Consider the following 19831-nt stretch of genomic DNA (forward strand, 5'->3'; position numbering starts at 1 on the left):
AGATTTATACTTATGGAAAGGAATCAACTTTTTGGTACATGGAGTATATGAAAACACTCTTTGCAGGAATTCATTTATTTGAAAGATGTACATCCAGAATACTACACCCAACATAAATACATAAAACTAAATGAAAATTAATTCAAGTTATTCGAGCTCATGACGGCGACAATGAATAGCAACAACTCTATAAAATAACTCCTCCAGAGGAATAAACCATTTGGATGCATTTTGCAACTACCATTGTCGCAACATGGACCTAGTAGAATTGCGCGAAAACAACTTTTGTAACTTGAAGTAATCCATTTGTAAAACGGTCACTGGTTTGATAGTTTCAGTATTAATCGACTGCCTTGAACTACCTAAGGACAACTGACTATTTGAGATAAATGTTGCCGTATGTCAACACAGGTTGAGAGAAGAACATCGAAATGTTTATATAGACATTTTATGAACACTAATTTCATGGACGACTGGATTAGATCAGAAGGTAGAACAATGAATGAAGAGATTCTTTTACCTCGATGGTAAGTTTACCTGAAAATAAATCGAAGGTGTAATAGAAAGCAAATTACTAATAATTTTGAAGGGTGGTTTATTAAGCTAGAGGGTGAATGCAGTGGTACTCGGCATTGTTTGCCTTTTTCCTAATTTCATGTGACGGCACCTTTACATGATGTTTCTTGCATCGACGGAACATTCTCAGGAAAGTGTGTCCAATTTTTCGCCTGCGATTCGATCTAGCGTGATCAAGAATATACATGTTGAATATTACCTCAATTTGAACGAGCAGTTAGACTCGTCGTGTGACACTTAGGCGAAAGTGTCATGACGAGTGTCAGCCGTCAAATGTACTCGAGAGGTTAAGAATATAGATAGGTTCTGTATGTTGCGAAAATATGTTTGGTAACACTTAATGACCGACTGTTTTTGCAATAATATTAACTTGATAGGATGAAGATGTTGCATGAGGAGACATGATTGACACGAAAGTGCCTTGGAGTAGCACCCGACAGTTTGAAGCTGAAATTCAACGAAAAAGATTATATACGTAAATCCTTCATTAGAACGTTGACTGCCACGGTGAGAACTGACGTTTGTGGACAGACTATAATACTGGTTATTAAAAAGAAAGATAATCTTTCAATTTTGTATTAGTTTTTGTTGCAGTCTTTCCGGTTCAGATTAGCCTTAATAATCGTATGTTTTTCCTGTAAATAGTTAATTTAATTGTAAGAAATGTGATGTCACAATCGCGGTAAAAGTGAAGGTTTGGAGAAATCTTCATGTACTTAAAAAGAAAGAAATATAAGTATCATAATCGTGAAAAGGTACAAATAAACACATCGAATATAACCATCGATTCCACAACATGAAACAATTTTATTTCCCGAATGAGAAAGAAAATCCGTGCCGTACCTTCGGGTGTCCGCAGGAAGAAAAATCTATTTGCTCTATCGCTTGGTGTGATTAGATTTTAGCTACGATCTATTTCCTACGGGAAACCGAGGAATCGTTTCGTGGCTGGATGATTCCGTAGAGTGTACAGAGGCAACAATAGGCGGAAACGTGAAGCGCTACAAAAAGGAGCATCGCGAAGGAGAGAGAACGTCGGACAGGAACACCGGTGGTGGCTCGATAAAGAATCGGAACGAATAAAAGGTTCTCGTGGAAACGTTAAGGCTGTCTCCTACATACGGTGCTCAGATCGACGGATAGTTACGGTGTCTGGCCATTGTAATTGGGTATTCGCGGACAGAAAGCCCGTTGCCGCTGCACCCGATACGATCGATTTGATTTTTCGGCGCGGATACGAATTTAGGTCTTCATTGCAGTACAGTCAGTGGCAAATCCGACTTCCATGCGATAAATATCGCAATGTGGAGGAAGAGTTTTACTGGTCATTTTTAGGAATTTTTCAAGATTTTATGATTTTTAGATGTGGGAATTTAGGGAATTTGGGAGTGAAATGTTTGAAATTGTAGGAAATTGGGGATGAAGGGATTTGGGGGGTTGAAGATTTTGGGAATTAGTGATTTTAAGATTTGGAGATTTTGAGGTATAAGGTTTTTGAGATATAGGAGATACAGCCATTTGAGGATATAGGAGATACAGCCATTTGAGGATATAGAGATTTGGGGATATAGGGATTTGGGGAGATGGGAATTTGGGGATTTTGAGATTTTGGAGGATGGGAATTTGGGGAATTAGAGATTTGGGGAGATGGGAATTTGGGAAGATGGGAATTTGGGGATTTACCGATTTGGGGAGATGGGAATTTGGAGATTTAGAGATTGGGGAAGATGGGAATTTGGGGATTTTGAGATTTGGGAGGATGGGAATTTGGGAAGTTAGAGATTTGGGGAGATGGGAATTTGGGAAGATGGGAATTTACCGATTTAGGGAGATGGGGATTTAGAAATTTAAAGATTTCGGCAGATGGGAATTTGGAGATTTTGAGATTTTGGAGGATGGGAATTTGGGGAGTTAGAGATTTGGGGACCTAGGAATTTTGGAATATGTGAATTTTGAACTTAGGAACTCTGATATCTACTAACTTTCCAATTCAGTAATTTGGAAATCTAAGTATTTGGGAATCTGGGGATTTAATGGTCTAGAAATTTGAAAATTTTAATATTTAGAAATCTAAAAATTTGGAAACTCCAAAATGTATAAATTTGAAGATTTGGAGACTTGGAGACTTGAAAAATTGCAAATTTGAAGATTTAGAAATTTGAAAATTTGAATATTCTGAAGATTTGAAGACTTGAAAATTTGAATATACGAAAGTTCGAATTCACAAATGAAAAAATTTGGAAATACGAAAAGTGCATTCATGAACTTTCAATATTGTGTATCTCTCCTTAAGTAAAGAGAGCTTATGTTGCAGTCGAGTGTACATCTACGCGTTCCATTTTAATTGGCTCGATTGGGTGCACCGTAAACGGATACGGTGTACGATTTAATTGTGACTGAGTATCGCGTGTCAGCTTAATTGATGCGGAAGGATGTTTCGTCAATTTGGGTCGATGAATTTTTTTCGCACAAGTTTACAAATTTAAAATTGTTGGAAAGATCAGATCTCTCCCTTGTATGAAGACATTATCTTTCGAAAAGATGCTAATTTGTCGAAGCTAATTATTGATACACTGTGTAAGATGTTTGGCTGTTCTGATACTTTCACATTTTTTACATATTTTAAAATCATGTTTTTACACTTTCACAATATTGACATATTTTAAAATCACATGCTTTTGAATCTTATGATATTTAAAGTAAATTATGTTCTTTGAAATACTTGATATACATTTTGGTAATGTGATAATTTGAAAGATGGAGACTTAAAAAGTTACCAGTTTGAAATTTAAAAATTAGTGCAAATTTATGGAAAATTAAGAAATTTGACTATTTGGAAATTTGGTGCCTAGGAAAATTTAGAAATTTGAGAATTTAGAAAATTTAGAAATTTAGAAATCTGGGAGTTTTGTTATTTAGACATTTGGAAATTTGACAATTTAGAAAATTGGGTATTTGAAAATTTAGTGAAAACTTGAAAGACCGAAAAAATTAATATTAATAATTAATTAATAAAATTCATTATTTCAGAAAAATTAGAATTCAAAAAACTTGAAAATTTAGAAACCTAAAAATTGTTCAGCGTAGACATTTCATCCCCCAAAATCCGTAAGAAACGTGGACCTCCTTCCTGTGCCCTTACGCCAAGGTTGCATCCACATGTACCCCGAACGCCCGGTTCTTATCCATCCACATTAAACTTATCAAGCATAAAATCGAAGCAATAAATCGAACGTCGAAGAAATAAAAGGCAACGGAAGAAGAAATACAAGGAGAAGGGTCAAAGATTAATCGAACAGCCATTATCAATTCCAAGCATGTTCTTACAAGCTATCGTGTAGCAACAATTCAATTAAATTCGTCATATATCGTTGACCGAGGATAAATGTCTGGCATGTTGGCGAAGGAACGAGCCTTACCACGATTATGGTAATCTGCTATCTTTCCCGCAGGCCTTCGTACCTCAACCCTGAATGTTATTCAAAACCGTCCAAAGGCGCTCGAGACGAAGCCAAGAGGTCTTTTTTTTTGTCCAACGACTGCCAATTTCACTCCACACACACCGACCTCTTATTCTTCCTCTTCTTTTGTCCTTTTACTTCTTTTTCCTTCAAATCGTGCAATGTCCAGACTGACAGTCTCATTGTCCACGACTAGATAGGAAGGTTTGCATTGCAGATTCGAGACCGATACAATCTGGCCGGCCTGCTGCCAGAAACGAACAACCGCCTTGGTTACGTGACAGTCGATGAGAATTCCTCCCGCAAGACGAATCGTGCTACTTTTGAATATATAACAGAAATTGTTTTATGAATAGCTCTAATTTATGGGGCTTGCGGACGCAGAGCGTGGATAATGATGTTGTCGAGACACTCTGAGCTACGATCGTAACCAGATTTGCATGGTACTAACCCTTTGCGCTTCACATAGCTGTTACTTTATTGGCTGGTAAGTTATACAGTTTCTACTTTGATTATGCATTGATACAATTGATACATTTTCATTTGAAGTCAGTATTTGAATGATGAACTTGTTTGATGGATTCGTTTGAAGTCATTACTTGAATGATGAATTCTTTCGATGGATTTGAAGCTGTTACTTAATTGATAAATTCATTTAATAAATTCATATACAGTTATTACTTAAATCATAAATTCATTTGGTACATTCACATAAAGTTATTACTTAAACCATAAATTCATTTGGTACAGCTGAAGTTTTTCATTGTCACTTTCATTTATTTTATTTACACACCTCATGTATAATACTGTACATTTAGTACAAGAATAATTCTTCAAAATTGTTGTATTCAATCATATAAATCGTCATAAATGAGTGTGAGTCGTTTTTTGAGGGCAAAGAGTTAAATATACGAAGCGGATTATAATGGCGCCAGAAATCTAATATGGCGGCAGCAGTAGGAGTTCACTGCGCATGCGCCATAAATTGCCGCAAACTTTAGATTACCAAGAAGCTTAATTAGTTATTTAGAAGTTATTCATTCACGAATTACAACTGTACAACAATCACATTCACAGCTTTCTTCTTTTATAATTTCTACAGAAAAATGTGGTTTTGAAATATTTGATAAATAAATAAAAACAAACACACGCACTTGAAAAATGTATTAATATATAACAAAGACTATAGTGCTGTTCACAATAAAAACTTTGTGTTTTATAAAATTCAAATAATTGTTTATTGATTGTTCAAAAAAAATGTTACAATGAAAATAAATAAAAATGACAAGAACTAAATAAACAGTAAGAAATAAATAAAATTAAAAGACCTAACTAACCTAACCCTATCAGAAAATAATTCTGAAAATCGATCATACATTTCGAAATAAAACTTTAAAAATACTGAAATAACATTACAAACTTGAACCCGAGTTTAAAATCTGCACCCTCTAAAATAAACCTCGCTCCATAAATAAAAATTCTCACTGAAATTTAAAAACCGTTCTTTCATAAGTAATCGCAAAGATCCCTGAACACATGAAAGGGCGCTCAATCGTTGAAAAAGGTATTTTTAACCCGTGGCATTAATTAAGACGAAAAAGAGTGAACGAGCGTCCCATTAAACTCTGACACGCCATGAAATATTTTTATCGTCAGGGTTAGCTAAACCGAGAACACGCGTAACGATCAATCGTGTTAATCGTGACCCTATTAGTTCGGGTGATCGATAACTCGATCGTAAGTATCGGGCCAAAATCATTACCGGGACAATGACTAGCCGTGGCCTGTAGGCGATAATCGGTCGATAAAGTGATCTAAACTCGGCTGGGGATTATATTGTAAGCATGCCATCCTGTCAGAGATATGCAAATGATTATTAATTATTAGTCCGTTGATCGGCGTGTCATCGACAAGGCGGATACAGTCGGATCGATGCTTCTATGAATTCCTGTCAACCGATGCCGGATGATAAAGTTTAATTAAGGAACGTATTAACGCATCGTAGATAGATGATAGAACGTACGGGATATGGTAAGCAGGCTGAGTGAGCGGTTAGCAAGCAGGTGCACGGATAATTATACGTTTTCCTCGTATATCGTCGCATGCTACCGGAATAATTAAGCAAAACTGATGAGTTCGCAACACTGTGTTGGGGCGCGGCTGGTTAGTTGCCTCCCATTGGCGTAACTAGGATTTTTGTCTCTGACCCAGCTACCATATTACTCATATCCGTGATTCATCGCTTCAAAATTTGGGAAATCTTTACAAAAATTATACATGGAAAAAGGATCTTTTAAGCAGAGGACCTACGCCATTGGTTTCGTGAACCATTTTCGTGCCCAATGGTTTCCGTTTCGATTTTTAATACGGTACCCTCGAAATTAGCGTTGTTAATGATGGTTGTTAAGGTTTTCTTCGTGTTCATTGACGACCCGATGATAATTACGTTCGAAACCGTTAAATGCTTACAGAGTAATCGAGTGACGAACCAATTCGTTGCGTACTCTTTCACTCGAACTGTTGCAATATTCTTCGCACTCCTTCATTTTTACGTACCACAATTTACTAAATAGAAGGGGTTCTCAAATCTATTGCAATAGCGTATGCGACAAATTTTTCATTATTATTGGTAAGTAAATGAAAATACAGACAATCTTATTTGAGCTGTTTATAAGATCCAGAAGAAATGGGGGACTCGTACTCATGGGAGTGTAAGGGGTTAATGTTTGAATCACATAAATATTACATAAAGGTATAATATAAATAAAAAATAAAATAATGATTGTAACTTGATTTTTTAGTGACTGTATGAAATTGAATATAAAAAATATAAGACAATTGAATAACAGTGCACTATGCAACCTTGATGGCTAACTTCTTCCTAGCTTTCCCATGGTCCTCATTCAGAAAAAGTACTACAAAGCTACAATTTTGTTTCTTACACTTTTGCCGTCTTTTCACTTGTAATAATATTTGCATTATATCGTAGTATTATAGTACGTGCACAGGTGTGTAAATCGTAATTTCCAAAACTCTCCAAATCCTCAACAATTTTTTCCTACGAATTATTCTCCTTTTACACAAATAAAAGCCGAAATTTTTCATTATACCAGTGCTTACATAATTCCTCGATCTTTCAACAAGTTCATCGATGCCACATGCTCAAGACAGATCTCCTGTCTTTTGTCAATTTAAGGAGAAAAATAATCGTACAAGAGAATTGTCGTGAATGTCACGGTGAATCTTTTTGCCAAGTTACGTGATTTGCATGTCTATAGCCTTCGCGGAGGAGCGTTTCGATTTGACAAACTACATAATGATCTGCGGATCTTTTCACAAATAAACTGTGACTTCAGCGAAGAGATACGTGCGATTTTTTTTTATGGAAACGAGACATTCGTAGGTTTAAGAACGTTTTTATACTGAGAGTGTCGGGTAAACATTATGCTAATGATTCACTAATATTTGTCAATGGGAATTCATGATCGATAGACGTGTTTATGTCACGTTTGTGTCTTTACTTTGCTTAGTTGAAAATTTAAATAGAGTATTGAATATTGTATTTGTACATAGTATATATTTATGGTCATTTTTTATACTATTTCAATTGTTTAAAATTATTCAAGATTATTCAGCAAAATTCGAGAAAAATGTAATTTTTGGAAATGCAAATATTTTTGAAAATCACTTGGAAATTTAAAAGTGCAAAATTTTGAAGATTTCCAAAGAAATTTCCAAAATTTTTGTACTGGAAGATACAGAATTTCTCAAGTTCTCAAATTTAAGAACTTGGTAACTTAGAAACTTGAAAATTTTAAAGTATAAAAATTAAATTTTGTTACAATCAAGAATATGGTACTTGAAAGTGATAAATTTAAAAAAATTCGAAATATTAAGAATTATTGATGATATAGAAATTGTCACATTTGAAAATATACAAATTCCTGAGTTCTCAAATTTTCATATTTACGAACTTAACTTGCAAACTTGAAAATTTCAAATTATAACAATTAAAATTTGCTACCATCGAAAATATGGGGCTCGATAAATTTAAAAAATTTGACTTACATAAAAATATTGCTAATTTAGAAATTTTCACATTTGAAAATACCCAAATCCTCAAATTCTCGAATTCTCAAGAACAACTAAAAAATTTGGAAACATTTACGACAGAAAATTTCCAACTCAGTAAAACATCTTGCAAACGTACAGATAACAATTTCGCAGTTAATAAAACAGCATAAAAACACGAAAGTACGCAAAAAATGTGAGGTATACTCTACACATGTGAGTCACATTCCTCGCGTCGGCCGTGGTAGGTACAGTGAATGTTTATCCTATGAATTTTCACGCGTCGTGGGATCATCTGTGCAGAAAATGCAAAACGAATTCTAAACGAGCGACGTTGATTCGACATGCTTGCCGTTTTGTTCGTTCTCTATACGCTTCGCACGCTTTAAGTGCCTCTCCCTTTCGCTGGACGTTGCATGCGCGCATTTGCTCAGCATCATCTCGTGCAACATATCCAGGTATTGACTCATTGCACGAGGAACGCCGACCACGAAGATTTCTCAAGCCAGATTACGACAAGAACATCGTTGGTCTTTTTGCTACACGGCCTACGATTTACTCGCGACCAGTTTAAAGCCTCGCTGGTTTCTTCGATTCGGATTTCTTGTCGCGGAACACCGATTTATTGAATTCTTTCGACATTATGCTTGCGCGTATGCGTTTTGTCGATTCGCAGAAATTGACGAAATTTCATTCATTTCTTAGCTACTGATTTTGCAAATTTCCTTCATAACTCATGATTCATATTATAGATATAATGTAATATCATATATATAATGTCATAATATCATTCATGACATCATTCATTTTCTTCATAATATCACAAATAATTATTTGAATGATGCTTCAATCATTTCTGTGTTTATATAATAAAATACCTCAACATCATTCCTCAACATTGTATTTTAGAATAAATTTATACAAGAATAAAAATGATAAAATATCTTGAAAATATGATGATAGTGAACCATGTTCCAATCCCGCGGAAGCATTAAAGAACACGTATAAAAACATAAACACTTTATGCTTGGAGGTAAAGTTCAGCGTTTCTAAATATCAGCTACGAAGTAAGTTGTTTATGACAGCAGTCTTATGAACAATGCACCGATGTTTTAAATGATTAACAGACGTCGCTCGTACCACAATAATTGCGGCAATTTAACGAACACGAAATACGAGAAACGATCGTGACTGAACAATCACGATAAAAATGACGGTGTACATACCTTAGGGTCGAAGTTGAAGACCTGTTCAGGTCTTAACGGACACTCGAGACCGCATTTGCAGGTTCCCACTGTCGTCAGGTACTCCTTCAGCTGATCCAGCGAACCCAGCGCTGTGCTGCTTGGACTGCAACAAAATTACAGAAAAATTAATTTATTATTTCTCAATTTTAATTTGCTTTTAAGTTAAATGCAATATTGATTTAACTTCATAGTACTAATCTTTTGCATTCAAAATTAACCGCTTGGTTCAATGCGGCGAGAGGACGGCCATTTTGTGTCTCGAGTTCCGCGATCAAAATGGCGCCTCCACTCTACATTTCGAGCTACAGAAATTAAGGTGCTTTTGTTGAAATTTACCAAATATTCCTTATCATCAATTTTAGTACGTTTTTAAGTTAACTACAATATTGATTTAACTTCATAGTATTAATCCTTTGCATTCAAAATTAACCGCTTGGTTCAGTGCGGCGGGAGGCGACGGCCATTTTGTTTCTCGAGTTCCGCGATCAAAATGGCGCCTCCACTCCACATTTCAAGCTACAGAAATTAAGATGCTTCTCTTGAAATTTATCGAAATGAAGAATAATTACATTCCTGTTATCTATCATTGTACTTTATTTTTAATTTAAAAATTACTTATCGTAAATCTAGTTCTGATCACAAACAGAGCAACCTCACAGAATAATTTCTAACCTAAGAAAGATAAACGTTGGTTAGATAAGTTACCTCGTTACGTTTTATGAACTGCCTTTCAATTTTAGAAACACTATCGGTTTTAATTAATTATAGGTCTGCATCACTAACATTTGCATCACCTGCTTCTTGATGCAAAACCAGTTTCCTTTTAAGTATTTTATGAACAGTTACATATTTTCTTGATATACGTAGATAACCAACCAACGTGCTAAGGCATTAATTTTATATGACCATAATATTATTTCATCGTTCAATTTTGCATATGTGTAACAGGGAATAGGTAGTTTAATAACCAATTTTGCATTAACATTGAAAGTGTTTTGTTTGGAGAAATTTGAGAAAATTGAAGAGAAGAAGATTGAGAGGAAATTGAAGACAAAGAAAATTGTAGAGAAGATTGAAAGAAAATTGGAGGGAAGATTGAAAGAAAATTATGAAGATAATTGCACAAATTACATAGTAATATATTACATAGTAACGCTATAACACAGAAAAATATAAATTCTCAAATTCTCTACATTTTGCGAATTCGAATATCCACAAATTGTTCAACCTAAAAATTCCAAAAGCTTATTTCCAATTTTTTTTAATTTTCCAAATTACTATACTCGTCACATACGCTAATAGCAACTCTTAAAAAGATCAGAATATTCATAAACTATTATTAGAATGAATCGAAAAACTTGTCCAAAAATAAAATTACGAGCTATTAATTATATTAATTACATATTTAACCGTATATTTTAACATATTCAGCAAATATATGTTAAGCTCGTTTAATAACCAGATAGTTCACTGTCACCGAAGCAGATTTTGTACATACATGATTAATAACGCGTTTTCCTTCACTGAAAACAGAAACTAGTTCCCTTACTTCATAACACGATAACAGGAAATAAAAGTGTAGCAAAAGAAGCATGTATTACTATAATCTTCAATCTCTAGCAGGACAGGAGGAACGACGATCATTAAAACAGAGCTCCCTGTCGAAGGCCGTGTAAGTAAAGAATACGCCATGAAAATTAAAACGTCTCTTCCTTTTTTCTTTCTGAACGTGTTTATACATGCATGTGACGTTGCAAAGGATGCGAACGATCGATATCAAAGATAAATTAACCGAGGAAGCTGTGGTAGGGAAAGAGGGAAGCAGCAAATAGACGTTTCATAATTTCGCGTCAATCAGGCTGCAGGAGATGGTTTATTACCCGAGTACGTCGTTTGTTTTCTGGGATTGGACAGTAATAATTTGAGGACGTTTGATGAAGTGATTAACGGACGGTATGGAAAAATTAATGAATTAATTGGACTACGTGAAATGAAACTTTTTGCGGAATTGTAGATTGTGTTTCGATCAACAAGGTATGAAGATAATTTACTTTTATAATGAGAGTGCAGAAATTAGTTTGCATTTTTTTGAAGTGGGAGTTTGATATTTTTTACTGATGACGTACTAGGTTTAATCTAAATTTTAGTCTCAAAGTTTACAAACTTTGCAATTTTTAAGCATTTTAGAATTATTCATTTTTAAATTAAAAAGTTTTTGACTTTTCAATGTTTTAAGTTTGGAATTTTGCAAATTTTTAATTTATAAAATCTCTCAATTTTCAAGTTGTTAATTTTTCAAATTTTTAATATGTCAAATTTCTAAATTTTCAAGTTACTAATTTTGCTAATTTTTAATGTATTAAATCTGTAAATTTTCAAGTTACTAATTTTGCTAATTTTTAATGTATTAAATCTGTAAATTTTCAAGTTACCAATTTTCCTAATTTTTAGTATATTAAATTTCTAAATTTTCCAGTTACCAATTCTCCTAATTTTTAATATATCAAATTTCCAAATTTTCAAGTTACAAATCTTAGAAATTTTTATTCAACCAATTTCTAAATTTTCAAATAACAAATTTCACAAATTTTTAATTTATCAAATCACAAAATTTTTAAGTGACCAATTTGCACATTTTTAACATATCAAGTTTCTAAATTTTAAAACAATTAAATCTTTAAATTTCCACGTTCCAAATTGCACTCATTTTTAATTTATAAAATCTCCACATTTTCAAATTAGTAATTTTGCAAAGTTTCAATCAAATTCTTAAATTTTCCAGTTTCGAATTTGCTACCCTTCAAAACCTTCTACAGAATTATTAATAAGCAAATGACTGAAAAAACATGATCGATAAAGTAACAAAGTTATCAACCGTAACTCATTTTCTAACAAAACCGCAGTAGGTATCTGACTACGTTACAGCTGTGATTCCATAAATAAGGGTTGCGAGGACTTCCTCCCCGTTTCCAGTTAGCACGTGAAGTGCGTCGAGACACGTTGCACAGAGTAAAGAGGTACACTGGATGAATTATACGGTTGGAAGGGCTGGTTAAGCTGCTTGTCCTCGTAAAGTGAATTCTGCCAACGAAACCGACCTCAGCTTTTACGACACTTTCGGCCTTCGACCTCCATCCCTTACTTTGTCGAATCGCGCGATCATTCTTGTTTACGAAGCCTCGCTGCACCTGTTGTTCGCAATTCACTCGTCGAATCGTTTCAACAATTTACATTTACAACGCTACTATTAAATTACTTTCAAAATTTATTTTATGGTGAAGACATCTTTGGAAGTGTTTCACAAATTTTCACTGTCACCTTTTTGCTTTTTATTGAATTTTATTATTAAACTTGTGAAATGATGGTCGACTACGAAATTGATACATGTTTCGCATTTTATGTATAATTATTACATACATATGTTATATACGTACATACATACATACATATTTTACATACATTACATACATATTTTACATACATACATACATACATACATACATACATACATATATTACATACATATGTTACATACATATGTTACATACATATGTTACATACATATGTTACATACATATGTTACATACATATCTTACATACATACATACATACATATATTACATACATATGTTAGTGACATATAACTAACACTGTTACATATAAATTTGTACACCTAACATAAACTGTATTTAATGTTAAGCTCACATCAGAGAAAATGTATCACTTTAATAAAATATTAAATATTGTAAATGTATATAATTAAAAAAAATATAGTATCATGAGAAACCATGAAAACAAGTGTTAAAGAGAATTAAGGTGAAAGTATTTGAAAATTCTATAGGGACGAGCAAGAAAATATTCAACCCTCGCACAAACCGCGTCGTTTGCATTATTTATCGAATCGTATGCACATTTTCGCATTCAGCAGCGGTTTTTTCGTGGGTCTCCTTAAAAATGTTGCGGCGTTATCTGCGGTACAAGCAACCCTCCGCCCTTAGACGAAGGTTACACGGAATATGCGACCACATGAAGAACCACCCTCGAATTCTTATTTTCTCCCCTATGAGCGAGCCAGGATTCCAGGCTGGGTCTATGGTCCCGTGAATGTTGATACACAGCGGGAATTTTGCATTTCGAATCTGGGATAAGAGGGTGGCATAGAAAAGTCTGCTTTACGAACCAAGGTTCGCCTGGTTATGGCTTGATTCCCGTCGGTATTCTCGGAAATATATGTCTGTACAAGAAGTGAAAAAAAGGAAATATTTGGGGAACAGACTTTCTGTGTGTTCTCTTCTACTTTTCTTTTAGAGTACAAAGTGTTATTATTTTATGGCTTCAGACCTTAAATATTTGCCTTTTCAAATTTTCGTTGTTATAAAATACTTTTGTAAAAATAAATACACTTATTATTTTTATCAAATATGTACGTGAACGATAAAAATAAAGTATATAAAAATAAAACAGTACACTTCATTTTAAATGTGTATTCTACTTGTAATTTTATTTCAATTTTGATTTAAACTGTTCTTGTAATTTTATTTTAATTTGAATGTCAACAAAATGGAGTTCATTTTTAATAGAAAAAAATTTAGGTACTTCTATGAATTTATTAATTTCACTCCACAAATAATTTGTTAATTTCACTCCACAAATAATTTGTTAATTTCACTCCACAAAATTGTTTTGAAAAATTACATACTTTTCATATAACATTCAAAATTAATAACAAACTTACAAATTTTACTATAAAAATTGTTTCAGTCAGAATGTCATACCTGAAGTTTTAGTTTTGATAAAATAAATTGAAAATATAAAACACAAATTTTTCACTGATTTTTAAAAACAGATATTTATAAAAATATTAATTATTGTATTCTTTAACATTCATGAAGAATTTACTTATCAATATGCACTAATAATCGATATTTGTCGATATAAATCAATTACCAAAATATGTCGATAACCAGAAATAAAATTTATAATTTATTTATGAAGTGGTAAAATTCAGTTTGAAGACCAAGTACAAGGAAAATTTGTTATAAGGCGAACATCTGGAAACTCTGAAAGTGTTTTAAGTTGATCAAGCACGTTCTCAGTTACTGTATCGCTAATTCGAGTAAATAACTGACAACAACCGAAACTCGCTTCGCACACAATCTCAATGTTACCCATAGTGTTTAATTTATAATCTAGTTGGGTACACAGTACGTTATAAATTCCAAACTACGCTCGAACATTTCGTTTCCTCGCGAAGCGGCGTTAATTCAAACTAAAGTAAAAGCGACGTAATTTATTTCTACGAAATGTTCATAGTCAAGAGTAAAGTTAATCAGGGCTAAACAACTATGCAATTATTCATCCATTTTAATTCCACCTATCTTCAAATTTTATTCTAAAATTAGTAAAAAAATGTATAGCTTCGAAAGGGAAGAGGTTATGTCAAACGACACAAAATGGCCTACTTTGAAGATGGAAAATTATAGTTATTCGACATTCTTTAATTTTAAATTATATTACAGTGTATTTCTTCCCCTCGGTATTTTATTTAAACTGTAAGTATTTGTAAAAATTGAAGAATTAATAAATTTGTGTCTGCATAAATTTGCTTTAAATATTTGTAAAAATATTTTAATCTCAGTCAGACCTTAATCCTCTTATCCCGCATTATAATTTACTCTGTGACTTCCTCATAAATAAATAAATAAATAATGATAATATCTTACTGTGTTTAAGAAATCAGAAGAGCAGAAAAAATTCCAAAAACTGTTAAATTCAAAATACTCTTCAGATTCATAAAAATCACAAAAATTGTTTTCTGGCAATATAACTAGAGCGTCCAAATCGGTAACCCGTAGACGTCGCCATCTACACCAAAAATAAGCAAGTTTCAAATTAAATTTGGACTAAAACTGTCTCAATGCCTAAATCCACCAAACTCCACATACCATCCACACGGTCCACGTTTAGCTCTTTAATCGTTCACTTTCGGAAGCCGAGCAACAGTGTTTCAACTTCCCGAGTCATACTAATAATAATCCGGTACCGTTGAAGTGAAAATATGTATTTCATAATTCACAGCGAGTACGACAAAGGCGAGAAAGGAGACAGAGAAACAGAGAGTAAAAGGAGAGAAAGAGGAATAGAGCAGGTGGGCCGGGAACAAATCGAATCCGGCGCAAATTAGCACGAACGTGGGTGCACGAATTCGTCTTGTTGTCACGAGAAATAATTGCCAGGAGGATTCCTGTGGACGGGGATCGGACGGGAAAGGCGAACCTCCTTCCCTCGGGGTTATAATGCCGGGATGAAGCGCCCGAGGTTATTAGTTTAGGAAGCTGCAAAGTACCCCGAAACAAAGTCTCTCTGTCTCTCTGCAGGGTAATCAATATACAAGCGGCGATCCAGGCCTCCGTTTCAGCTCGTTGATTCAAGCTGAACCACCGACCAAGATCCCCCTCGTCGAATTAGTTGCTTGCAAAGCAGCCGTTGTTCTGGCAACCGTTCGACGTCAGAGAGCGATAGGTGATAAACCGTCTTGCCTGCGCTGGATTAACCTATAAGGAATCTGACTATCTCGAATTACAGTTTACCTCGTCTATATTACTAATTCTCACAAACTCTGTTTACTCTCTTTATATTTATTTTCAAACATTTAACTCAGAACAAAAAATCAAAGTGAACAGAGTTTGATTGCTCATACATGTGTCGGGTACATATGGGTTCAATGTAGACATCCTTCACATATGAATTTATTTAGAGAAAGAAGCTTTACCATTTGCTAAAAAGTCACTTGTACAGTTACTTGTACATTAAACTACTGAATAAAAGAGAAATCAAAAAATTGTCATTATTGGTTATACAGCTAAAAGATGGAGGAAAGAATTGTCATTACTTGCATAGACAACTAAGAAATACAGCAAAAATTAGTTGAATAAAATATGGAACAAAAATGAATAGGAATACGAAGTAAAAATAGTAAACCGCACAAGTAATAAGAAACACGAGTTCGTATCAAACAAGATAAAGAAGATGTGCGAATACGTGTAACATTAGAAACCAAGAAATAAACAGGAACGTGTAACTTCCGTGAAGCAGAAATAATAGCAGCGCACACGAAAGCAAATAAGGTGATAACTTGGAAGAAATTGCACACGTTTTCGATGTTAAGATCAAGTTGCACGCGTGCTGCTGACAAGGAGTGACATTAGAACGGTCAGCTTCCCATAACCCTTGACTCGTGCCCGTAGCTGAAGCTGGGAATACTGTTCGCACGTGGACTATACTTATCTATGATCTATGAACAGTTTACCCTTCGCACACGCTTTTCCATAGTAATATGCACGCTAACCAGGACGTGTCTGCATGTTCTACGAAACCGCAGGTACAGCGAACGTGGGAAGGTGAAATAAATCGTTTCTTCAACTATGTTGTATTTCATGATTCGAAAACTGTTATGTGGCGTGCGGTAGACACGGAACGGTAATAAAGTACTGTATATTGGATGCAGTGAAGATGTCTGGTAAGGGGAGGATTCTGAAAATAGTTTGAGACGAAATAAGACATTTTTGGTATGCAATATTAGGGGAAAAATTGCATTTGTATTTGTAATTAAAATAATTTGTAATTTATATTTGTTCCAAAGCAAAATTTGTCTTAGCTGATCTCAAGTTTGCAAAGTAACCTAACTCCAAACCGTTGCAAAGTAACCAAACTCCAAACACCAATTACAACATTGTTCCTATCGAAATAGTAATCTAACGTCAAACTAAAATACTAGGTAACATTTCTCTGCAATGTGGCACAAAGTAACAATCGATACACCGGTTGAAAATGAATAGCAAGACGCACAAATAAACCGCAAAAAGGTCGATTCGGTCACGGTTGACCAGGAGAGTATTCCAGCTATTAAACGATTTGGTTGAAAAGAAACCGATTCCATAAATTTCAGTTTACAAAGGACTTACGCAACGATTACGGAGAACGTTGAATCGAGATTATCGTTCAGATTTATTCGGTTCTTAGTCGTTTGTGCAATCGTTTCACTCGGCATTCTAGTCACCGGAGCGTAATTGTGCAGGCAAACAATCGCGAGCATCCGAGAGCGGAGTATCCGCAAAGCAATCGAAATTGTTAAGCGCGCACGAAGAGAGAAAGAGGCTGTATGTAGATGAGAGAGAGAGGAGAGAAACGAAGATCACGGGTGATAAATCGTCGAAGGCAGACCGCAACGCTAGATGTACCGAGCCGTACCAATTGGAATTGGCTCGTAATTCGCGGCCATTCCGACGGATGGCTTCACCCCGATAATTACCGTTCCATGATAAATTTATGACAGCAATAATTTACGCGGAAACTGCGGCCGACTGGCTCGATAAAGAGCGATTAACTATAAAACGAAGCTACACCGGAACGATGCTCCGACGCGGTGCGCCGCGACGCTCACCCATCTCCATTATACGCGATCAAACTTTGAATCGGTGCTAGAAGTTTCAAGTTTATGGAACTGACCGATGACAACCGGCTTCATTTTACAGCTGTTATACAGTTTGTGGATACTTTATGTTGTACTTTGGTACCTATTCTTTTTTAATACAATTTGAATTGTTATGAAGCATTAAAAACGATTCGTTCTGCATTTCTTGCTTTTTCCAAGTTTGATTTGCTGTGGCATTTTTATTTGTATTAAACTTGTTTGGGAAGGGAATTTCGGTGTAACTGTTTTACTCTAACTGAAATAGTGCTATACTAGTTTTTTAAAAATACAGTATCTATTGTAAGATATATAGGTGCGGATAGGTTAGAAAAGATAGCTTGGGACTCCATTTTAAAACACAACTGCCGGACCGAACAAAATGGCCGCGCCTCGAGTTTCCTCAAGTTCTAAACTGCAGAATTTGTTTGCAAGATTAAAACCAATGTTGATCTTGTTGAAAGTAATGAACTGACATTCATAATATTTTGCTGATAAATTTTCAAATATAGAAATTTCTAACTTCTAAAATTTAAAAACTCTTAAATCTATAATTTAGAGATTTTTAATTTGGGAATATGAAAATATGAAGATGTAAAAATATAAAAATTTGAGAATATGAAGATATTGTAGTAAGCTGTAAACTTCCTTGACTTGCATTACATCAAACGCCATTTATAAACACGTATGCAAATCTACCTAAAATTTATACCGTCCAAAAATGATCTCATTCCCATCGCTTATAATCGTAACATCAAATTTGAATTAAACGTTACAGTGAACGAAACAAAGTAACACGACCGCATTATAGCCACAATACCAACGTGGAAATACAATACGAAGATTTATACACAATGTGTGACAGTGTAAGATAGTTACAAAACATTCTGTTTACCAGTTAGCGACTGTTGAAGCGGTCGTCTATTAGAAACTTTGAACAATGCAACGTTTCCTGCATGTAAATATACCATTTCCATGATGTACGTACGGCTGGTGTATCATTTACGAAACTTCGATATGGACGATTCAAGTATTCTTATAAAATTCAATTCCCTAATATTATATTTTGTGGAAATAAAAATTTATTCATCTTATCTGATGTAAAACTAAAATTATTTTAGAGTGTAAAATATTTTACATTGCTTTATAAAATTTGATTCGACAATTTTTTCTGTGAAATATGATGACTGTATTGGAATTATAGAGTCACTAAATATATGCCCTTTATCATAATGACAGATGATAGTTTTCGGATATGATGATTAGTATATTTGGTTTTCTGGTTATTATCGTACCCTAGTTAGGTTAGGTGTACCTCCACATTTTGAAAGTAGCCATACTTCCAAGTTACCGAATTTCAAGCTTCATAAATCTCTAAAATATCAAATCTTCATATGCGAATTTCCAGTTCTCCAATTACCTCTAGTTCTCCAAAATCCCCAAATTTATTTCCCAGAAATCCACTACTCCACCCAACTATTCATCCACATTTCTAGAGCAACCCGGGCCAAATTTTCAGCAATCGTTACGAATCGATCGCCGCTAATTCTTGGTATTTTCGTGGAAACGTTAATTCGAGCTCACGAAACTCCATTTGGCTGTTCTTTAAAGAGAGTGAAAGGGATGTTTCCCCGCGGGTAGTTCCCGAGTTTTTCTCGATTCGAGTCGTTTCTCCGCGCGAGACGATTACCCCGTGGCCGTGCAATTTATGTCGGCAAATGACTGCAATCTGTGCCTGATCCAACGTTGCGAAATGATTCCCCGATCGGTCTGTTCTGTCTGGGCTAAGGATCCCGCGGCTGATCGCTTCGACTCGCATGCACAAAAGTGCAAAACACCCGAAGGAAACGAGGGGTTCGTGATCGGGCGCCGTTAACGTTTCACTTTTCGTGGTCGAAAATTATTCGACCTTCTCTATCCGTCTCTTTTGCTCGGCTGTCATCTTCGTTCGACCAGGGCCCGATAATATCGTGCCGCAGGCCTGGCCACGGATAGAGACCGCTCGC

At 34.7% G+C, this 19831-nt stretch overlaps 1 protein-coding gene across 11 annotated transcripts in view; it reads right to left on the bottom strand.

The window, feature by feature from the left end:
* The window catches only part of LOC100879726 (uncharacterized), a 448351-nt gene that overhangs the window by 131511 nt on the left and 297009 nt on the right, over positions 1-19831 (bottom strand). For all 11 annotated transcript variants that reach the window (XR_013038691.1, XM_012284086.2, XM_076533367.1 and 8 more), the window contains one exon: positions 9335-9458. Coding sequence is in view for 10 of the 11 variants with exons in the window: in XM_012284086.2 (XP_012139476.2) it covers positions 9335-9458 (124 nt within the window). In the remaining variant the exon portion in view is untranslated. The remainder of the gene's footprint in view (positions 1-9334; positions 9459-19831) is intronic.

Source organism: Megachile rotundata, chromosome 7, assembly GCF_050947335.1.
Source record: "Megachile rotundata isolate GNS110a chromosome 7, iyMegRotu1, whole genome shotgun sequence".
Taxonomy (NCBI): domain Eukaryota; kingdom Metazoa; phylum Arthropoda; class Insecta; order Hymenoptera; family Megachilidae; genus Megachile; species Megachile rotundata.